The 22,337-nt window shown below is 43.5% G+C and overlaps 1 protein-coding gene across 18 annotated transcripts in view; it reads right to left on the minus strand.

Moving 5' to 3' along the window:
• The window catches only part of CTNND1 (catenin delta 1), a 56,789-nt gene that overhangs the window by 12,717 nt on the left and 21,735 nt on the right, over positions 1-22,337 (minus strand). For 10 of the 18 annotated variants that reach the window (XM_054438293.2, XM_063671797.1, XM_063671798.1 and 7 more), the window contains exons 2-9: positions 16,585-16,703; positions 14,065-14,353; positions 11,661-11,732; positions 10,009-10,161; positions 8,741-9,276; positions 3,561-4,024; positions 1,923-2,106; positions 949-1,066 (exon numbers count right to left, since the gene is read on the minus strand). In XM_054438293.2, coding sequence (XP_054294268.1) covers positions 949-1,066; positions 1,923-2,106; positions 3,561-4,024; positions 8,741-9,276; positions 10,009-10,161; positions 11,661-11,732; positions 14,065-14,259 — 1,722 coding nt within the window. In that variant the 5' untranslated portion in view covers positions 14,260-14,353; positions 16,585-16,703. The remainder of the gene's footprint in view (positions 1-948; positions 1,067-1,922; positions 2,107-3,560; positions 4,025-8,740; positions 9,277-10,008; positions 10,162-11,660; positions 11,733-14,064; positions 14,354-16,584; positions 16,704-22,337) is intronic. The other 8 variants (XM_054438295.2, XM_063671800.1, XM_063671796.1 and 5 more) reach the window with 5 other exon arrangements.

Here is a 22,337-nt window from a genome sequence, read left to right on the forward strand (position 1 = left end):
GAAATCCCTGTAGCCTCAGGCTAATGGAAGGCCCAACCATGGACTTATTGGCTTCTGCCACTATTTGGTGTGTGACTGAAATTGGATCATCATTCTTACTACTTAGACAATGTACAATTTTGGAAGACAGCTAAGCAGCTTTAAAATATATAGGTGATAGATTTAAAAAAAAAGAAAAAAAAGCCAGGCACAGTGGCTCACACCTGTAATCCCAGCACTTTGGGAGGCCGAGGCGGGTGGATCACCTGAGGTCGGGAGTTCAAAACCAGCCTGACCAACCTGGTGAAACCCTGTCTCTACTAAAACACAAAAATTAGCCGGGCATGGTGGCAGGTGCCTGTAATCCCAGCTACTCAGGAGCTGAGGCAGAGAATTGCTTGAACTCAGGAGGGAGAGGTTGCAGTGAGCCGAGATCACGCCACTGTACTCCAGCCTGGGACAGAGCCAGACTCCATCTCAAAAAAACAAACAAACAAACAAAAAACATGTTTTCTTTTAAGTTGAATACCCACTTTAAGGAGTAGGGGCTTGGCTGGGCACAGTGGCTAATGCCTGTAATCCCAATGCTTTGGGAGGCTGAGGCAGGCAGATCACGTGAGGTCAAGAGTTTGAGACCAGCCTGGCCAACATGGTGAAACCCCGTCTCTACTAAAAATACAAAAATTAGCTGGGTGTGGTGGCGCACGCCTGTAATCCCATCTACTTGGGAGGCTGAGGCACGAGAATTGCTTGAACCCAGGAAGCAGAAGTTGCAGTGAGCTGAGATCACATCACTGCACCCCAGGCTGGGCAACAGAGCAAGACTCTGTCTCAAAAATAAGGGGTAGAGGCCAGTATAAATATTTAATGTTACTTGAAAGCCTGAGATGATAGGTCTCTGACCTACAGATACTTCATATTTGTGGTGAATGAAATTCACTCAGCCATTAAAGGTAAGACAGCACTTACCTTGCTGTCTGAATCCTTCTGCCCAATCTCAGCCTGAACAATGAAAATGAGGGCATCAACTAAACCATCACATTCCCGAAGTTTTCGGCGAGCTTCACTCCTCTCTGAGCTTACATTCCTGAGGGGAAACCAGAAGCTTCAAGATGACTCAAATTCAGAAATCCTCCCTTAAATATCCCTCAACACCTACAAGATTCCTGAATATTTTTTTCTACTCACTGTAATAGTGAATACCTATTATAAGCAAGGTACTGCAGTTGAGAGAAAGTTGATTAACAGTCCCTGCCTTCTGAATGTTTATATCACTGTGGGGTAGGGATTAATGATATGTACCAGATGCAGTAATTCAAGATGGAATATACACTTCTTGTATGGAAGTATAATACATATGTAGAATGGAACAGAGCACACAGAGGTGTATTCCAAAGAGAGAAAGATTATATAGCAGCATTTATAGGATATAAAAAGAATTCAGGAAAACTTTAATAAAATAAAGGCACTTGAGTTTAACCACAAAAAGATAAATAAGAAGAGAAAGGCACTCACAGAAAGAACAGATCTTCCTCACCCATGCCCTAACCTCCTAGTACTCTGTACCCCTTCTGCTGAATTTATCACAGCCTGACTTGAAATACAAATAACTAGGGCAAGGACATAGACACACACAAGTCCAGGACGAGACCACCTTACATGTGGTAGATGCTGAACAAAAGCTTACCAAAGTAGATGAACAAAGTCAAAGAGGCATAAAAGTGAAGAGGACATGTGGGGAACAGAAAAACTGATATAGGTACATGTGGTATACATGACAGAATAGCAACAAAGATAGAAAGACAGGTTGGAGTTATAGTATGCAATACAGATAGGAATGGAGGCTAAAGAATAGGCTAAAGAATTTTAATTTTTTTTTTTTTAGGAAATTTAAGTTGGTCCTCAAAAATTCATCTTCATATTCTCAAAGTCCCTACTGTTACCTAAGGCAGCCAGCTGTGTTGGTGAGCACCGATTCCCACTCAATATGGCGTGGCTTACAGTCTTCATTAGGTTCCCGCTCCCAACCAGAATGAGGAATGATCACTTCATCTGTTAAGGCATGCAGTGCATGGTCCACAATCTCCATTTTGATTGAGTCATGGGATGAAAGATTCCACAGGGTTCCTGGAAGAGACAATTCATCAGATGGCTCTTGAGCATTCAAGACAATATGTCTGAAGAACGTCAAAGAGAATCCCCTATTGTATCACTTCTCAGTCTTCCCCAGTGACCAAATACCTTATAGTAATATTTAAGCTTTGTTTGCGACCCTCAGCAAGAAACATATTCTACATTATAGCTCAGAATAAATATACAGATCATGAAATAAAGTTTTGTAAAACAACGTTTAACTATAAGCAACGCTCAGGCTGGGTGCAGTGGCTCACGCCTGTAATCCCAGCACTTTGGGAGGCTGAGGCAGGCGGATCACAAGGTCGGGAGATCGAGACCATCCTGGCTAACACGGTGAAACCCCGTCTCTACTAAAAATACAAAAAATTAGCCGGGCATGGTGGTGGGCGCCTGTAGTCCCAGCTACTCAGGAGGCTGAGGCAGGAGAATGGCGTGAACCCGGGAAGCGGAGCTTGCAGTGAGCTGAGATTGTGCCACTGCACTCCAGCCTGGGCAACAGAGCGAGACTCCATCACAAAAAAAAAAAAAAAAACTATAAGCAATGCTCTCCGATCTGTCTATACCAGAGTTTTTCAACCTCAGCACCACTGACATTTTCGGCCAGATGATTCTTTGTTATGAGGAGCTGTCTTGTCTATTGTTGGATGTTTACCAGTACCCCTGGCCTTTACTCACTAGATGCCAGTAGCACTCCCTCTCCCCTGTTCCAAGTTATAACAACCAAAAATATCTCCAACACTGCAAATGTCCAAATGTCCTCAGGGCAGGGCAGGCAAAATGGCCCACAACTGAGAAACAATGGTCTATACTACTTTTTCTTTATTCCTTTCCCTTGGAATGCTGATTATGCTCCACAAAATTTTGTTTTATTCACTAATGGATCACACAAATAGATCACAACCCACAATCTGAAAAACTACTGCTCTAAATAAAGCAAGAACCACAAGCTTAAATGTCTACATGGGCCAAGCAGGTGAGTCAAGAGAGGAAGATACTTAAAAGAAATTACAAGCATGTGAAAAAATAGCAGTTGACAGCTCCATGTTTGGGAAACAACTTCCTAAATGGCTGTAGTTGGTCAGATAATAGAATGTGTTGGAGATTAGTGTAAATTAGAGAGCACATGCTCCAATCAGTTCAGACCAAATACTGCTAAGGAAGAAAAGAGATCCATTGTTAACAACTCTTCCACGTTTTTAATAGAAGCCAAGAATCTGGAATTTTAAGTGAAATCTTCTGAATTTTAAACATCAGCAACCAGTTCTTTAAAATTTCAAAAATGCTGTGTGATCCAAACAAATCTGTGATTTGTTTGGATGGATTTGACCCACGGCCACCAGTTCACAACCTTTCGTCAAAAGTAAAAGGTCTGGAAATCCCTCTAGTTCTCAACATCACTAGAGAGTAACACTGACTTAGCAATTTTCCTTAGGCCTAGAACTCACCGGTAATAACTTCAGTAAGGTCCATATCACGAGCCTTTCGAAGCAATCGCACAAGGGCAGGCACACCATCACAGTTTTTTATGGCAATCTTGTTATCCTGATCACGTCCAAAAGAGATATTCTTGAGAGCTCCACAGGCTCCAAGGTGCACTTCCTTTTTGGGATGGTCTAACAATCCCACCAGTACTGGGATGCCCTTGAGCTTCCGCACGTCAGTCTTCACCTTGTCATTGCGGTAGCATAAGTGTTGCAGGTATGCAGCTGCATTGGACTTGACAGCATCCAAGCGGAATCCAAGCATGGCGATCACCTCTGGCAGCTCTGGCTGTCTCCAATTAGGAGGTGGGGGCCCTCCTTTGCGCAGGCTATCCAAGCTTGCTAAACTTCCTCGTTCATGCTGGGCCAAAGGAGCCCAATAGTATTGATCCGATGGCACCTCCTCACCAATCATGTCTTCATAGCTCCTGAGAAGTTTTGGAAGAACCAAGAGAATACATCAAGTCATTATGGCTAGCTTCCTGGACATTCCCATTACCCTCATCTGCAAAGCAGGATTAACTGGAGTTTCAGTGTGCTCATCTCTCCTTTGCATGAATAATATACTGATCAATTTTCCTCAATGGGTTAGGAAAAATAAAGGTAATAATTTTAAAAACATCTGCAATTTAATTAAAACTACATTTTTTTCTTTGAAGTCTGCAGGCTTAGAAAGTAACAAGCATTCAGGAAAGGCTAATCAAAAAGAAAGAACCAAATCCTCATTACTTATCATTTATTTGAATGATAACTGACAATTATTAACTTTTCTAGGTAGAGATCAGGATAAACCCTCAGAGAACAGAATTAACCAAAGCAACTGACTCAATGCCACAGAAGTCTGAGAACGGTTCCTTAACCAAACAGGAAATTAGGCATTTACACACAGGAAACAACTGGTAGGATAAGACCTTTAAATACATTTCATATTTAAGCTTCTCCTTATCCTATTTTGGAAATTATAAAAGATGGATTGATAGAGAAAAACTAATAAAGGGCTTCCTGCTACATCATAGGAGGATCTGGCTTTGGTACTGATGAGGTATAAACTTGAAAAGTAATTTTCACAGTCATTCCAAGGTCATGTCTGCTACTCAACAAATGTGTTAAGAGGTAAGATTCCATCCTCCAATTTCTAAAGACAATACCTCCAGCTCTTTCAAAATGAAGCCTATTCATCAACATCACATTTGGGAAGCCCAGCCACTAAGAACAGAGAAAGCAATTGAAAGTAAGAAAAATCAACCCAGGAGACAATTCTTCCTGTTTCAGTACTACCAACAACCACTAGAGGGCGAGTCTGTCACACTATTATTTATTCATAACTACCAGGAAGGAAGAAACCCATTATCTGTGAGCTCATCTCTTTCTGGCTCCCACAGGAGAGGAGGATCTATTGTGTGGAGCTCTCCAAATAAGCCGTTGCTTGTTCTACAAAACCACTCCCACTGTCACCAAATACTCAAGGTTGCCCTGAGCAGAAGGCCTGCCTCACAGGTATCAACATCAACTATGCAACAGTGATTCAGATGGACAAAACATTTAGTAAACCATGACCAAGATGGTCTTAAAATAACACGGAAACAGGACCAGACGTGGTGGCTCGCATTTGTAATCCCAGCACTTTGGGAGGCTGCAGTGGGCGGATTACCTGAGGTCAGAAGTTCGAGACCAGCATGGCCAACATGGAAAAACCCCATCTCTACTAAAAATACAAAAATTAGCTGGGTGTGGTGGTGTGCACCTGTAATCCCATCTACTTGGGAGGCTGAGGCAAGAGAATCGCTTGAACCCAAGAGGTGGAGGTTGCAGTGAACTGAGATTGTGCCACTGCACTCCAGCCTAGGCGACAGAGCGAGACTCTATCTTGAAGAAAAAAAAAAAAAAGGTCAAGATTAAACCCTCCAAATCAAGAAAGGGGTACTAAAAATGCCCAAACAGCTGGTAAAACAAAATTGGTTATCTTCTAAACTATTATGCGTCACTTATGCATCCACCCCAACCATAAAAATTTTCTGCTTACTATAAAATTAAGGAAAAATATTTACTAACATTATAAAATACCATGGAACAAAGCCTCCTGAGTATAATACCAGATCGCACCACTGCACTCCAGCCTGGGTGACAGAGCAAGACTCCATCTCAAAAAAAAAAAAAAAACACGGAAACAAAATAAATAGCTTAGATAGCTTAAAAGTAGGCTATTGAGCAGTATGTTAAGATTCCATTTTAGTAGAGGGAAAATAGGATATAGTTACATGTATAATAAAAAAAACTCAAAGGATATGCACCAAAATGTTAACAGTGGTTCTTTATCAATAGATGGTAATGCTCTTCTGGGTTTTTCAGGCTCCATATTGAACATGTTTAACCTCTATTATTAATATATAAAATTGTAAGAACAATTACCATAACCAAAATTTCCAGATAACTCTATCTTATATCCTTTTCTATACAAAGGCAGTGGATTGAACATTCTTTCCTTTGTTTTACAAGTAACAAAGCTGTGCCCAGGAAGACCAAATGACTTGCTTGAGGCTACTTAGCTAGTGGCAAAGGCACAACTAGAACCAAGGTCTCAGGGTTGAGTGCTTTTTCCACTAATCACTGCCTCACTGTTTAAGTTTGACCTTGTATTACTCTTCTAGCCTGGAACAGGAAGCAGCAAATATTCTTGCTAGTCAAGCAGCTTTCCAAGTCCAGTGCTACCCTGGAACAAACCCAAGAACCAGGCCCAAAACTCTATATGAACTAGCACAACTAGGGACAGCAAAGAACGACCTGGCCACCCACACCCATCTGGGTCCAATCACTCTTTACTAATGAGGAAGTCAGAAAAAGAAGACTTGCAGTAGAGCCAACACCCTGGACAGACTGCTTCAATGAAGGCTGTTATCTACCACTGCTCTAGGTTGCACCAGCCGAGGTCTGGTGCTCCTGTAGGAATAAAAATGAGTCACATGGGAGTTGGATTAGCTATCCAAGACACCTGAAAGGTGAGTGACTCAGTCTTAGATAATGGGGCCTCTACCCCTGGGCCCAGCCCTGTTCACTCTTAACCAAAGCTACCTAATACATGAGGAAAATGAGCACCAAGGCATTTGCTTTAAAAGGTCATGACCCCATATAGAGAAATTCATCAACAGCTCCTAGGATATCCTTACCATCAAGACAACCATAAATCATCCCTTGTTTCTTATCATTTCTCTTTACCTGGAAAACACTGTTTCTAATTTATTCTGAAGCAGCATTGGCAGCCCATGGGCCAAACCTGTTTTTGTACACCCCCATAATGCTATTTTTAAAAGATTGTTTGAAAAAAAGAACAACATACGACAAAGATGATACACGGCCTGCAAAGCCTAAAATAGTTCTACGTGGTCCTTTTCAGGGGTCTGTCGACCCCATTCTAAAGCACTCTCAAGGCAGCAAGGCAAACCATATACCAGTCCAAACATCACTCCTTTTTTCACATCACCAAAGAATCTCCAGGGACAAGTAGTAAAGACAGAGTAGGCAGCTGCTTAGTGACCTTTCAGAGTGTTGCTAGTGTATCCCCCGACCCCCACCCAAGGATGCCACCACAATTGCACTTTACAATCAAATAATAAGACCCTAAGCACAGAATGTCAAGGCCCTTGTGAGGTCAAAGTTTGTTTTTAACTTTGGGATTAAAAACACCACAAGAAAGTTCTTATACACGTCCCTAACTGTCTCTTTTGGTCCTGAATTCCTAAAACCCTCAACTCTGTTTTGTTTTGGGTTTTTTTTGGCTTTTTTTTTTTTTTTTTGAGACAGTCTCACTATGTCATCCAGGCTGGAGTGCAGTGGCGGGATCTCGGCTCACTACAGCCTCTGCCACCCAGGTTCAAGTGATTCTCCTGCCTCAGCCTCCTGAGTAGCTGGGACTACAGGCACGAGCCACCACACCCGGCTAATTTTTGTATTTTTAGTAGAGACAGGGTTTCACTGTGTTAGCCAGGATGATCTCGATCTCCTGACCTCGTGATCCACCCAACTCGGCCTCCCAAAGTGCTGGGATTACAAGCGTGAGACACCATGCCCAACCGACTCTGTTCTTAATACCAAATCAGAAGCTAAAGAAATTCCCAGGAAGAACTGAGCAAGAATTCCATGGCCCCAGACATCAGAATCCTCTGCCTAACACCAAAAGGGGGTCACATCTTAGCCAGAAACAGCAAAAACTTCAGCCTAGAAGCAGAAGCAAAGTTCATTCTTCAGGACATAGACTGATAACAATCACAAGTTGTTTTCTTTTTTTTTTTTTTTTTTTTTTTGAGGTGGAGTTTCGCTCTTGTTGCTCAGGCTGGAGTGCAATGGCACGATCTTGGCTCACCACAACCTCAGCCTCCCGGGTTCATGTGATTCTCCTACCTCAGCCTCCCGAGTAGCTGAGATTACAGGCATGCACCACCACGCCCAGCTAATTTTGCATTTTTAGTAGAGACGGGGTTTCTCCATGTTGGTCGGGCTGGTCTCCAGACCTCAGGTGATCCACCCACCTTGGTCTCCAAAAGAGCTGGGATTACAGGCATGAGCCACCGTGTCTGGCCCATATATTCAAATTATAGAAAACAACTTGTGGACCACGCATGGTGGCTCACGCCTATAATCCTAGCAATTTTGGAGGCCAAGGTGGGTAGATCACCAGAGGTCGGGAGTTTGAGAACAGCCTGGCCAACATGGTGAAACCCCATCTCTACTAAAAATATAAAAATTAGCCAGGCGTGATGGTGCTTGCCTGTAGTCCCAGCTACTAGGGAGGCTGAGGCACAAGAATCACTTGAACCCGGGAGGCGGAGGTGGCAGCGAGCCAAGATGGCACCCCTGTACTCCAGCATGGGTCAAAGAGCTGGACTCTGTCTCAAAAAAATAAAAAATAAAACTATATTATTTTCATTTTAAAAATTATATATATTTTTATATTATATATATATATAGCAAGTCAATACTAAGCTAAGTCAGAAAAGGGAAAAACAGGGTAGCTTTTCACCCCAAAAAAAAGCAGAGGGGAAGAGGCCACAAGTATCTCTGATCCCAAAAAGCTCTTAGAAGTTGAAGGAAAAGCTACCCCTTGTCCCTGGTCTTGAAAAGACCTTTTCCCTTCCCCTATTCTTGCCTACCTGAGGCGCCGACGAGGGTCAGAGGGTGTCCCAGTCCGACGGGCAGTGCCATAATCAGACATCATACCATAATCCAGGTCATCATAGCCCATACTACGCTGGTCATCCTCTAGCCCATAAGGCTCTGGATGAAAGCGATGCAGATCCACGCTGCTCCCACCTACCCGAACCTGGGGTTGGGGCCCATACACATCCTGTCTACTAGGTGCCCGGTAGCCTTCCATGCTGGGCCTATACCGCTCCTCAATGCGGGTCACCCGGGACAGACTGCCATAGTTATCACTGCCACCTGGATAACCATCTTCATAGTGGCGGCTATAACCATCAGGAGGGTAGTGGAAGTTCCTAGGAAGGGTAGCAGTGCCAGCTTGCCCCACATAGGGACCAGGTCCCCCATTGCCATTCTTGCGGAAATCACGACCCAAAGTCTGGATATAGTTGTTAGAAACTGATGAAGCATCCACAGGCAACCCGTCTGGTCCCATAGCGACTGGCTGTACTGTCCGTGTTGTCACAGTCTTCACTACTTTCTTGACCTGCAAGTAGGAAACAAGAAAAAGAAAAACTAATTAAGGAAGTGAGCAATTAAATTCTTTTTTTTTTTTTTTTTTGAGATGGAGTCTTGCACTATCACCCTGGCTGGAGTGCAATGGCGTGATCTCGGCTCACCTGCAACCTCTGCCTCCCAGGTTCACACAATTCTCCTGCCTCAGCCTCCCGAGTAGCTGGTATTACAGGCACACACCACCACACCTGGCTAATTTTTTGTATTTTTAGTAGAGACGGGGTTTCACTATGTTGGCCAGACTGGTCTCAAACTCCTGGCCTCGTGATCCGCCCACCTCAGCCTCCCACAGGGCTGGGATTACACGCGTGAGCCACCGCGCCCAGCCATGAACAATTAAATTCTATACCACTCCAAAAGAAACAAACCTTTATATCCCTAGGTCACTTTACCTAGAAATGCCTTAAGGCCTACCATCTATCTTTCTTTCCATCCTATAGGAAGTCCCCAAGCAGGAAAATTGCCCTGACAGTAACTATGCTTATAAGGGAAGCTACCGTAGACCTTGATATACCTTCTGTCTTCCCTATTCCATAAGATTTTCCCATCTCTTCATCCTTTCTATCTGGCCAGAGATCACTTCATGCAATCAGATCAATAATGGCATATCAGTCCTCCATCTTAATTAAGTGCTTAACCCCTCCCCTAATAGAGAAGAAAAGACCTCTTATCACTTCCAGATCTTACACACGTCTTAGTTTACCGTGGTCTCTGTGCGCCGAGTGGTCCCATCATCTGAGGTCTCCACAGAGACTACAGACATGGCTCCCTCAGGATCCTCCTCCGTGTAGGTCTCCACGATCTGCCCCGGCTCCTGCATCCTGGGGATGGTGCTATATAGAAGGTGACTGTGATCCTATATGCAAAAGAGAAAAGAGAAGAAACTACTACTAAGTGCTATGTATTAACAAGCTATCCTAATAAGAAGCATAAGTGGTGACCCTGGAGACAGGGACTCCTCATGCATCTTCTATAGGCCTCAGGATTTTTAGATGGGTGGCTGTCATCTTTTGAACTTGTACAAAAGGACAGTAGACATAATTTCCCAGTTGTAGTCATTTAACAAACATGAACTAACTATAGCCACATCAACATCTAAGTGACAGACAGTAGATTTAACTTCCCAGCTGTGGTCATCTAAGTGTACATGAACTGTGTTAACTGCAGTTTCATCTATATCTGAGTGACCCCTCAAAAGAGCAGCTCACCCAATAAATAAATAACTTTTATTTATTTACTTGAGATAGGGTCTCACTCTGTCACCCAAGCTAGAGTGCAGTGGCATGATCATAGCGCACTGGAGCCCCAACCTCCCAGGCTCAAGCAATCTTGCCATTTCAGCCTCCTGAGTAGCTAGAACTACAGGCTCACGCCACCATGCCTGGCTAATTTTATTTTTTTTGTAGAGACAGGGTCTCACTATGTTGCCCAGGCTGGTCTTGAACTCCTGGGCTCAAGCAATGCTCCAGCCTCAGCCTCCCAAAGTGCTGGAATTACAGGAATGAGCAAACCACACTTGGCCAAAATAAAGAACTTTTTTTTTTTTTTTTTTTTTGAGACGGAGTTTTGCTCTGCCTTGGCCTCCCAAAGTGTTGGATTACAGGCATGAGAAACCGTGCCCAGTCTAAAATAAAGAACGTTTTTTTTTTTTTGAGACAGAGTTTTGCTCTTGTTGCCCAGGCTGGAGTACAATGGCATGATCTCAGCTCACCACAATCTCTGCCACCTGGGTTCAAGCAATTCTCCTGCCTCAGCCTCCCAAGTAGCTGGGATTACAGGCATGTGCCACCACACCTGACTAATTTTGTATTTTCAGTAGAGACGGGGTTTCTCCATGTTGGTCAGGCTGGTCTCAAACTCCCGACCTGAGGTGATCTGCCCACCTCAGCCTCCCAAAGTGCTGGGATTCAGGCATGAGCCACTGTGCCTGGCCAAAAATAAAGAACTTTTAAGACAAACCTGAAAATCCCAGTAAGAGCCATCTTTTGACTGGCTTTATGTTACTCTTCAGATACTATCTAAAAGGCTCAAGACCAGCCAGATTTTAGGTAGGGTTTTCTGCTGCAAAGTAGAAGCCTACTGTCTCTAGAAAATAAACGCAGTACTTAGGGATCAAATGGGGTGGCAGTGGGGAGGAGGAATAGTCATAAAGATCAATGGTCATTAAAATTCATTCCAAAACAAAACTGCATATATACTTTGGAGCTCCACTTCTTTGTTTTCGTAAATAAAAGAAACTAATTGACGAGTGTGTACAATGTGCCAGGCACCTTACAAGACACAAATATGCTCTTATAGGCTGGGGAAATAAGAATATATGAATGAAGCAACCCAGGTCTTGAGCCAAAGAATTACCTGGGGTCCGTTGAGTTTCAAATCTGAAAATTTCTGTCTTTCAAGGTCAGCATCGCCCACAAACCGGCCGTTCTGAAACACAGCCCACAAGAAGACAATTCATTTTGTGGCCTTCTTTTGCTCTATCAAACACAAACGATCTTTTTTTCAAACAGGAAAAGGGCTTTCAAGAAGATATGCGTGGCCTGGAGTCCTTGTGTCAGCACTCATAAAAGAACCGTTCACTCTTTAGTCTTAGCACTTTCCTCAAAATTGAAAATCAGGCCTGGAACTCTGGCAGACAGGGTCTCTGGAACATAAGAACGTAAACTCCACGAGGGCAGAGGGTTTTTTGGGATAAGTTTAGTTTAGTCTAGTGCCTTGAACAGTGCCTGGCACATAACAGATGCTCAAAAACTATTTGCTGAATAAACAGCACAGACCTAGATAATTTCCCTTACAAGCAACCTTTTTGGAAAGCCATAAAAATGTAAGGAAAGTTGGAAGGGCTAAGTTGGGGGGTTTCCAAAGAGCTTTATAGTCTCATGAATCTTCATGCAGTACTACCACTGGAAACTCCCATTCCCGGCAGCTTTTTAAAGAAAGAAGCAAGATGGCTATCATGTCCTAATGTAAAAAACAGAAATTTAATTAAAGAAAAAAGCAAGAGATATGAGTCTCCCTTTCCAAGTACAAAAACAAGCACCCCAACTCCCCTCAAGAAAACAGAAGGCTCAATATCTTTACCAACAATTATTAGAGCCACAGAATACATTCCAAAATGTCATCCAGAAGTTGCTCTGTCTTAAGCAGCAGGAAATAATCTAATGACATTATACCACATAAAAATATATTTGCCTGCTCCTCTTCCAGTACAACAGTGAGATCCAACCACCTTGGGAGATACTTCCTCCACCCCACTCCCATTACATAGAGTGTAATGCTGCAGGGAGAGGAAGTTAAACATTACTTTCAGGAAGAAGGAAGGGTGTGGTTTTACTGCTAAGCAGAAGTTAAAAATAAGAGAGCAACCGCATACTGAATCCTGGAATTCCCCATGACCTCCAAACCTGAGCAGTCCAGCTTTCCCCTTTCAATATAATTTCATCCCTAACTTTCTATTGTAGTTCCTGTAAAAATCCTAGGAACACTGCAAGCATGCTGCCTCCCTCAAACTCCTTGATCCTCCAATTGGAATTCTGTTCTCTCTCAACTGCAAGGCTCCTCAGTATGAGGGACTTTCTCTATCTTAAAAAAAAAAAAAAAAAATTACTCGGCCGGGTGCAGTAGCTCACGCCTGTAATCCCAGCACTTTGGGAGGCTGAGGCAGGTGGATCACGAGGTCAAGAGATCGAGACCATCCTGGCCAACATGGTGAAACCCCATTTCTACTAAAACTACAAAAATTGGCTGGGTGTGGTGGCACACGCCTGTAGTCCCAGCTACTCAGGAGGCTGAGGCAGGAGAATTGCTTGAACCCGGGAGGCGAACGTTGCAGTGAGCCAAGATTGCACCACTGCACTCCTATTTAAATAAATAAATAAATAAAAATTACTCAATGAAAAAGACTATCAAGGCATGAGCACTGTTGTGGTTCCCACTCAGAGATCTCTCGTAAGATGCAATCTATCAGGCAATGCCTACCGCACACACACATGCGCGCGCACGCGCGCACACACACACACACAAAGACAGACAAAACCTCAGACAGATTATATCACAGCAAAGTCAGACTAGAAAAACCAGAGGAAACACAAGATACTTCTCATTTCTAACACCAACTCTCCCAAGTCACATCACAGAGTCAGCCAACCCAGAGACCACTGGCTCCTGTGGTTATTTGGGTTAAACAGCAGCATGATGCTCCCTCTCCAACTCTAACCAACAGAATTAACAATGACCCCTTCCTCCAACACATGATTTACACAGCCAACAAAAAGAGCACACAGGACAATATGGAGCAGGAGTAAACAATTTATGGATACTGCCACACCTGGGTACAGACTGTTCCCTCAAGGAGACTGAACTAGGGCTGAGCGCACAAGATGCCCAACCACTAAGTGGGCATTTACTTTCCTGATTTTTTGATACGAAGAAAAAAAAATCAGAAAAGAAAAGTAACTTGAGTACAGCTGCAAACTAAACTATCTACCATTACTAGAATTGTAGCCCACCCCAAAAAACCTACTCCAGCAAAACAGGAAGTCAGATGGATGCTTCTACAGATAGTAACTGCACCCAACTCAGTCCAGCAGCAATATTCCTTGTCTCTTATCAGCATTTAACACTCCTGGAAAAAAATCCCTGGAAGAACGGGCACTGGACAGCCCATCACCAAAAGGAGAGTAGCTTCCCAAAAAGGATCATAGCCTCTCTGTGACCATGCCAAAGTCCTACCTGCACGTCTGATGGAGGGAGGGGTTACCTGATGCCGGCGGGTGAGTGTGCCGTTGGCCATGAGTGGGTTGGCATCTTGTGGTGAGACCCGGACGCGTTCCAGCTGCGCCGAGACGTGGCGCCGTTCCTCCTCCAGCGCCCGGGTCAGCTTCTCAAACTGGGCCTCTTGTTCCTTCACAGAGGCCAAGATGCTGGCGGTCGACTCCACCTCTGAGTCGTCCATGAAGGTAAGGGGCGGAGCCGCCGCAGGGCAGAGTAAAAAGGGAGGTGAATCACAGAGGAAGGAGAAGGAGGGAGAGAGACCCCCTCAATTCACACTACCGGGAAAGGGTAAGAGAAAGGAGAGAAAAGGTCACAGGTCAGAGAAGACAGATGAATTATTAATCCCAGAGCCAAAGATGCCCTCTCGTGGTTTTACTGCAGTGCAGAAAGCAAGCCACCGCCAAGCCTGGGAGCCCATCACCAGTGTCTGTTCAAGCGGAATCCTTTGCCCACTACGCTTTCTTCAACATCCCACCAGAAATAACTATTGAAAAGAAAGGTGCAATTAAATCTAAGTCTCTACACTGTTAGGAGAGGGAGAATGTGGTGAGGTGCTGTAGTTATGAGATTGGATTATTTTTCCCTGAAAAAAATCTGCTGGTATCAACTCAATGAAATGTGTAACTCCAATGGTACAGACAAGCATTCACTATCCTGCAGGGACAAGCCACTTTTAGAGATAATAGGGCAATACAGATCTTACTTAACCTCTCCCACATCTAAACACTAAAACTGCTGAAGTGGCAGCAAATTAAAAAAAAAAAATTACTATGCTAAACTAAATGCCAATTAAGAAATGAAAAGGCCGGGTGCTGTGGCTCACGCCTGTAATCCCAGTACTTTGGGAGGCCGAGGCAGGCGGATCATGAGGTCAGAAGTTCGAAACCAGTCTGGCCAACACAGTGAAACCCCGTCTCTACTAAAAAAATACAAAAAAAGGCTGGGCGTGGTGGCGGGAGCCTGTAATTCCAGCTACTCGGGAGGCTGAGACAGGAGAGTGGCGTGAACCCGGGAGGTGGAGCTAACAGTGAGCCAAGATCGCGCTATTGCACTCCAGCCTAGGCGACAGTGCAAGACTCCATCTCAAAAAAAAAAAAAAAACCACACACAAAAAATTAGCCGGGTGTGGTGGCATACTCCTATAATCCCAGCAACTCGGGAGGCTGAGGCAGGAGAATAGCGCAAATCAGGGAGGCGGAGGTTGCAGTGAGCCAAGATCCCGCCATTGCACTCCAGCTGGGGCGACAGTGCAAGACTCCGTCTCAAAAAAAAAAAAAAAAAAAAGAAATGAAAGTAGGTGGCTCACACCTGTTATCCCAGCACTTTACAAGGCCGAGGTGGGTGAATCACTTGAGGTCAGGTTCACTTGGTCAAGACCAGCCTGGCCAACATGGGGAAACCTTATCTCTACTAAAAATACAAAAATTAGCCAGGCATGGTGGTAGGCACCTGTAATCCCAGCTGAGGCATGAGAATTGCGTGAACCCAGGAGACAGAGGGTGTAGTGAGCCGAGATGGCACCGCTGCACTCCAGGCTGGGCAACAGAGTGAGACTCTGCCTCCAAAAATATAATAATACATTCATAAAAGGGTGTTTCTACTTTCCAAACTATACTACTATAGTTTGTTAAATATTATATTGATGGCAAAACGTGTTCCTTGACTAATGGAGACAACAGAGTAACAGAACCACAAAAACTCTACATGTAAAAAAGCACTGTCTTCAGGAAACTTCACCTCCTTGGGAAGTAGGAAAAGGAGTATTAGCCTCAGCCTCTGAAAGTGCACCTCACAGTAGTTCATATCCTAACCTCCACACGTCAATGGCTGGAAGTTTCTACATCTCTGTAACCCTGTAGAAACCTCTAACTCAAGCTTGTCCAACCCACGGCCCGCGGGACGCATGCTGCCCAGGACAGCTTTGAATGCGGCCCAACACAAATTTGTAAACTTTCTTAAAACATTATGAGATTTTTTTTTTTTTGCAATTCTTTTTCAGCTCATTGGCTGTCCTTAGCGTACATTATGTATGGCCCAAGACAATTCTTCTTCCACTGTAGCCCAGGGAAGCCAAAAGATTGGACGCTCTTGTTCTAAATAGACTATCTTTTTACCCTTTTATTTGTTCCAACTCAGGATAAATATCCAAGTATCTAGAGGGTCTATGTGTGCTATCTATACAATAAAAGATAGTTATATAGAAATGAAGGGTTCTCCACACCATTATATAAACAGGAGATTTAACAGGCATTAGTGATACTCTGTTGGACTCAATGGGTTTTTTCTCTCTTATAGCTATGAGAGACTTTATGCCAGTCCAAAATATACAATGTTGAAAGACAAGTTTTGAAATAAATATTCTCCCCAATTCCCACCCTCTCACCAACCCATAAAGAAAAAAGGTATTTAAAAAGATTTTTTTCTGCTATGACATGAAAGGAATAAAAATACATATTTCTTAAAAAGTAAGATTTTTCATTCTTAATAAACATATTTCCATACACACCTGTTAAGAGAAGGTCGCAACTGATTGGTTTAACACAGAGAACAGCCCAGTCTAGATTCAAAAAATCATGGAAGAAGCATCCCAGCCACCACAGCAAGGAGGAAGCAGGAAGGAGAGAGCTGCAGAAATATTTGAAGGAAAAATGGGAATGAGAGGAAAATAAAATATACCCAATACATAAAAACAAGAAGAGCAAGGGGCAATATTAGGAATGAAAGGAAGTAATTTAAAATATGACTTAATGTGACAAGTGCCCTTTAGACCTTGTTGTGTTCAGATACCTAGGCCTTGGATGTCGTTTTCATTAAAACCTGGATTCTACTGTCACATGAGAGCGCCTCTACTTGTATTTCCATATATAACCAGGAACAGGTTATAATATGTATAAAAATCCATTTACCCTGTTTCCAGCAACCAAATTGGGGAAAAAGAAAAAAAACTGCTGTTGGAATGCCCTTCCCCCTCCCTTCCCACCCCTAAGGCAGAAACCTCAAAGCCCAGTCCCAGCATGCCCACAAAGACATTGAGAAACCAATGCAAAAGTTGTGTGGGGAAGACATGTGGGGACTAGCCTAGGCTGAGCCTTTTGCTTCAGTTCCCTTTCCCACGCTCCCCAGAGCCCCACCAAGCACAAATGCTCAGGCCTGTTTGCCTTACAGTGTATGCAGAAGTCAGCAAGCAAGAGTACCCAAAGGAACTGATAAATAAGTGCCCAATAAACTCCTGAATCAATCCAGTCCCTAAGTTTAAAGAACGTGGTCGCCCTTCCCTAAATTCCTCCTACCCCAGCTCGGAGTTCCCATAATCGCTTATCAACTCTTCTTCCTTTCAGTCCAAAACCCATTGCCACTTTCTCATATTCCCACCCTACATTCCAACAGGCCACTCAAAGGTCTTTCTTGAATAAGCACCCTTATTTAAAAAAAAAAAAAAAAAAAAAAGGTGCTCCCCTTTCATCTCCATTTCTTAAATACTTGCCCTTATCCACTGTGTACAATGACCTATGAACCTTCCACACCAAGAGGACTCTGAGCTCAAAAAGAGATTCTTCCAGTTACTGAATTTCAACAGGGTCTGAAGTGCAATTACCACTCCAGCAGCATCCACCCTATAATCTTCTTTGCTAATAAAAGCCCAAATTACTGCTACCACGGGGGATACAGTGACATTCCCTGCTGCAAAGAGAAAGTGTATAGATGGCCATAAATGGCCCTGCAACTTAAATTCAGTGAAGAAGGTTAGAAAGGGAGATAGGAAAAATACTCAGGGCTCTAGGTCAGAAAGCAGTATCTGGAGAAACATTAGCTTCCACCATCTTCACAGCTTTAAAGCTGACCACCTGGCTCTAATTTGGAAAAGAAGACAGCACAATTAAACAAAAAGATCAGATTCCTAGGTCTAAAAGCATGGGGAGATATTCTGCCTGTAAAAGGACAGAAGCAGAGGCCATATGGGATAGAACACAACTCAGAAGACTGGTCCCAGTTCTGGCTCTACTACTACCCAACAATGGCAGTAAACCCTGTCATATTCTCACTTGTAAGATGCCAAATCCATTTACCCCGTTTCCAGGAACCAAATTGGGGAAAAAAAAAAAAAATTGCTGCTTCCCAGGAGTTAGGAAATTAGCCCGGTCTAACTCGGAGTTGTTATGAGGATTAGGTGAGACAATGTATGTTATATACAAATGTCAGGTATTAAGTTGTTTCAAAAGTTGGTTTAACACTTCCAATTACATTACTTCACCGTAATGTCTCAGCCTCAAACTATTTTGTGAACTAGTAGATAAAATCAACTGGATCAAAAACATAACTAGGTTCTAAGGAGTGAATGGGCTGGTTTCCCTACTCCTAATCTATTTACCAGAACGTCCCACCTATACCAGTGTTTCTGGGACAAAGGACACTTCTCTAGTGCTTGGAAGTCATCACATCATTACACATCTGTCATAATAAGTTCTTGATTCTGTATTTGAGGCCTTAACAATTTATTACCTTGGAGAAAGGGAATGTGAAACAAACTAATGATTACTGAATGTTTCACATTTACTATCTTAGCAATCCTTACAACAACCCTAAGGAAGTTTTATTGCAAATAAGACTCATGAGTGAAGAAACTACCCAAGGTCTCACAGTTAACAGCAAATTTTGAATTTAAACCCAGGTCTATGCCATTCCAAAGCCTGTGTTCTCTTTCTATGCCATGGTGTCAAGTCCAAATAGAAGTGCAGTCAGTACCAGATGGATGGTCCAGAGCCTCTCCTCTACAACCTTTGAGAGCTTTCTTCTCAACTATTACAGGAAAACAGGGAAAGAAAAGGGTTCTACTTTGTTTTTTTAGGCTCGAGAGTTACCCATAATATCTACATATAAGTGAGAAAACAGAAAAAAAATGGGAGGAAAAGGAATGTATGAGTGGGGAAAGAATGAAGCTGTTAGGCAGGCTACAGTAAATGGTCTCATCACTTGGAGACTTAAGGAAAAAAGATTCTTCTCCATGCCATATGCATCAAAAAGATCACACTACAAACCTTCAGCTGACTTTGGCAGACAGTCAGGAGTCGTAACTACAAGTCCAGCCCAATACCTTTCCAGCTTTGCCACTTACATTTTTTTTTTTTTTTGAGACGGAGTCTCGCTTAGTGGCCCAGGCTGGAGTGCTGTGGTGCAATCTCAGCTCACTGCAACCTCCACCTCCTGGGTTCAGGCGATTCTCCTGCCTCAGCCTCCCGAATAGCTGGGATTACAGGTGCATGCCACCACACCGGGCTAATTTTTTGTATTTTTAGTGGAGACAGGGTTTCACCGTGTCAGCCAGGATGGTCTCGATCTCCTGACCTCGTGATCCACCTGCCTCAGCCTCCCATAGTTCTGGGATTACAGGCGTGAGCCACGGCAGCCGGCCATCACTTACTTAGATTTGTAAATAGATTACATTTGCTCTCACAAAAAAAAAAGAAAAAAAAAATCAAAGAATTCCTGAAGTCAGGGGGTTGAGGAGACATAAAGTGAAACTTGTTATTCCCCCTTAAGACTAGATTTTCTGAGAATACCTAGTTTTACTCTCAATAAGCCATAAGTCCTACATTACTGGATCCCACCCACACTAGAAAGATATTCCTGCTATTACCCAGAGTCCATAGTCCATAGTAAAGATCCTTCATCCAAGCAATGATAATGATAAAAATTCAGTCTCTTCTGTAAGAACTCCAAACCAAAAGAAGTTAAATTAAATCAAATACCCAGAAGGACCAAACAACTAGACAGTGCTAACCAGACAGGAGGTCCAAAAAACAAAAAAAATCACTTACCGGCCGGGCGTGGTGGCTCAAGCCTGTAATCCCAGCACTTTGGGAGGCCGAGGTGAGCGGATCACAAGGTCAGGGGTTTGAGACCGGCCTGACCAACATGGTGAAACCCCGTCTCTACTAAAAATACAAAAATTAGCCAGGCTTGGTGGTGCACACCTGTAATCCCAGCTACTCAGGAGGCTGAGGCGGGAGAATCACTTGAACCCGGGAGGCGGAGGTTGCAGTGAGCCGAGATCATGCCGCTGCACTCCAGCGTGGGTGACAGAGCTAGACTCAGTACCCCCCCCACACACACACACACACAAAAAAAAAATAACCTACCAATAGCACAGTCCCTGGAATGATTTCTTCTACTGTAAACTGGCTAAAGAAATATAATTTGGAATTATAATTCTTAAGAGGTTAAGTGTATAGACTTTGTTATCTGCCTGGGTTTAAGTATAAGATCTATCACTTATTAGCTATATGACTTTGGGCAAAGTATCAACCACTCGAAACTGCAGCTTTCTTTTCTGTAAAATGGAGGAATAAAAATACATAGGGTGGTTGTGAAGATTAAATGAGGCATTTCATGTAAAGTGCTTAGAAAAATGTCTTGACACACAGAAAGCCAGTAATATTGTTACTACTACAGGGACTAGAGCTCGGGTGTGGTTGGTAGAGTTTTTGAAGTTTGTAAACCAGCCTCCCCAGGCTCCCCTCTTTCATTTGCAGCAGACCTGAAAACTACAGGAATTATTCACTTTTAGAGGGAAAAACAAAACTCCAGATTAGGGGTCAAAAGACTGTGGGTCCAAGTCCTGGCTCCTCCAAAAACTAGCTAGGAGACCTTGGAAAAGTTATAACCCCTGTAAGCTTCCATTTCTATTACTCTTCATGGTTTAGTTTTAATGAGCTAATATATATAAAACCATAGCCTATGTGAACTCTGAAGTTCACCAATCTTTGGGTTTTTGCAAAAATAATTTTGTCTTCGGCAGCCAGTCTCAAAGGCAACTCTCCTCCTTTCTTCCTATTTATGCATTATAAAATCAAAACCAATGTCATGGCCGGACACCACGGCTCATGCCTGTAATCCCAGCACTTTAGGAGGCTGAGATGGGAGGATCACTTGAGTTCAGGAGTTCGAAACCAGCCTGCTCAACATGGTGAAACCCCATCTCTACTTAAAATACAAAAAAATTAGCCGGGCATGTTGGCACACACCTGTAATCTCAGCTACTCAGGAGGCTGAGGCAGGAGAATCGCTTGAACTCAAGAGACAGAAGTTTCAGTGTGCCGAGATTGTGCCACTGCACTCCAGCCTGGATGACAGAGTGAGACTCTGTCTCAAAAACAACAACAACAACAAAACGAGTGTCACAAAGTTATGCTCTCCATCTAGAAACAATGACAGGCAAAATTTCATTTCCATGTCGTTCTAGGGAATTTTTTTTTTTTTTTTTTTTTGAGACAGGATCTAGCTCTTGTCGCCCTGGCTAGAGTGCAGTGGTGTGATCACAGCTCACTAAAGCATGGACCTCGTGGGCTCAAGCAATCCTCTTGCCTTGGCCTCCCAAAGTGCAGGGATTACTGGCATGAGCCACTGTGCCCAGCCATTCTAGGGATTGCAAAGGGTTTTTTTCAAAAGCACACTGGGCTGGGCAAAGTGGCTCACACCTGTAATCCCAGCACTTTGGGAGGCCAAGGTGGGCAGATCACTTGAGCCCAGGAGTTTAAAGATCAGCCTGGGCAACATGGCAAAACCCCACCTCTACAAAAAAGTTACAAAAATTAGCTGGGCATGGTGGTGCACACTGTAGTCCCAGCTACTCAGGAGGCTGAGGTGGGAGAATTGCTTGAGTCTAGGAGGTCCAGATCGCAGTGAGCCACAATCACTACATTGCCACCTGGGTGACAGAGTAAGACCCTGTCTCAAAAATAAATAAGTAAATAAATAAATAGCATACCAAGCCTCCTACTGCAGAATACTAATCAACAAAATATAGCACCTGTAACACTACAGAACTGCATTACGTAACATTCAAGCCAGAACGTGGCCCTTCAGATACCTAAAAGGCATTTATTTGCCTTAACTGGCACCTGACCCCAAATTTGAAGAAATATTCCGGTTCAACCACAAACAAACTTGCCATTTTGTTTCTAAATCAAAGAAATATATTTTGTCAAGATTTTCTATGGCTTTTTTTTTTTTTTTTTTTATGGCGAGACGGAGTCTCGCTCTGTCGCCCAGGATGGAGTGCAGTGGCGCAATCTCGGTTCACTGCAAGCTCCGCCTCCCGGGTTCACACCATTCTCCTGCCTCAGCCTCCCCAGTAGCTGGGACCACAGGCGCCCGCCAACACGCCCGGCTAATTTTTTGTATTTTTAGTAGAGACGGGGTTTCACCGTGTTAGCCAGGATGGTCTCAATCTCCTGACCTCCTGATCCACCCGCCGTGGCC

This window comes from Pongo pygmaeus, chromosome 9 (genome assembly GCF_028885625.2).
Source record: "Pongo pygmaeus isolate AG05252 chromosome 9, NHGRI_mPonPyg2-v2.0_pri, whole genome shotgun sequence".
NCBI classification, from domain to species: Eukaryota; Metazoa; Chordata; class Mammalia; order Primates; family Hominidae; genus Pongo; species Pongo pygmaeus.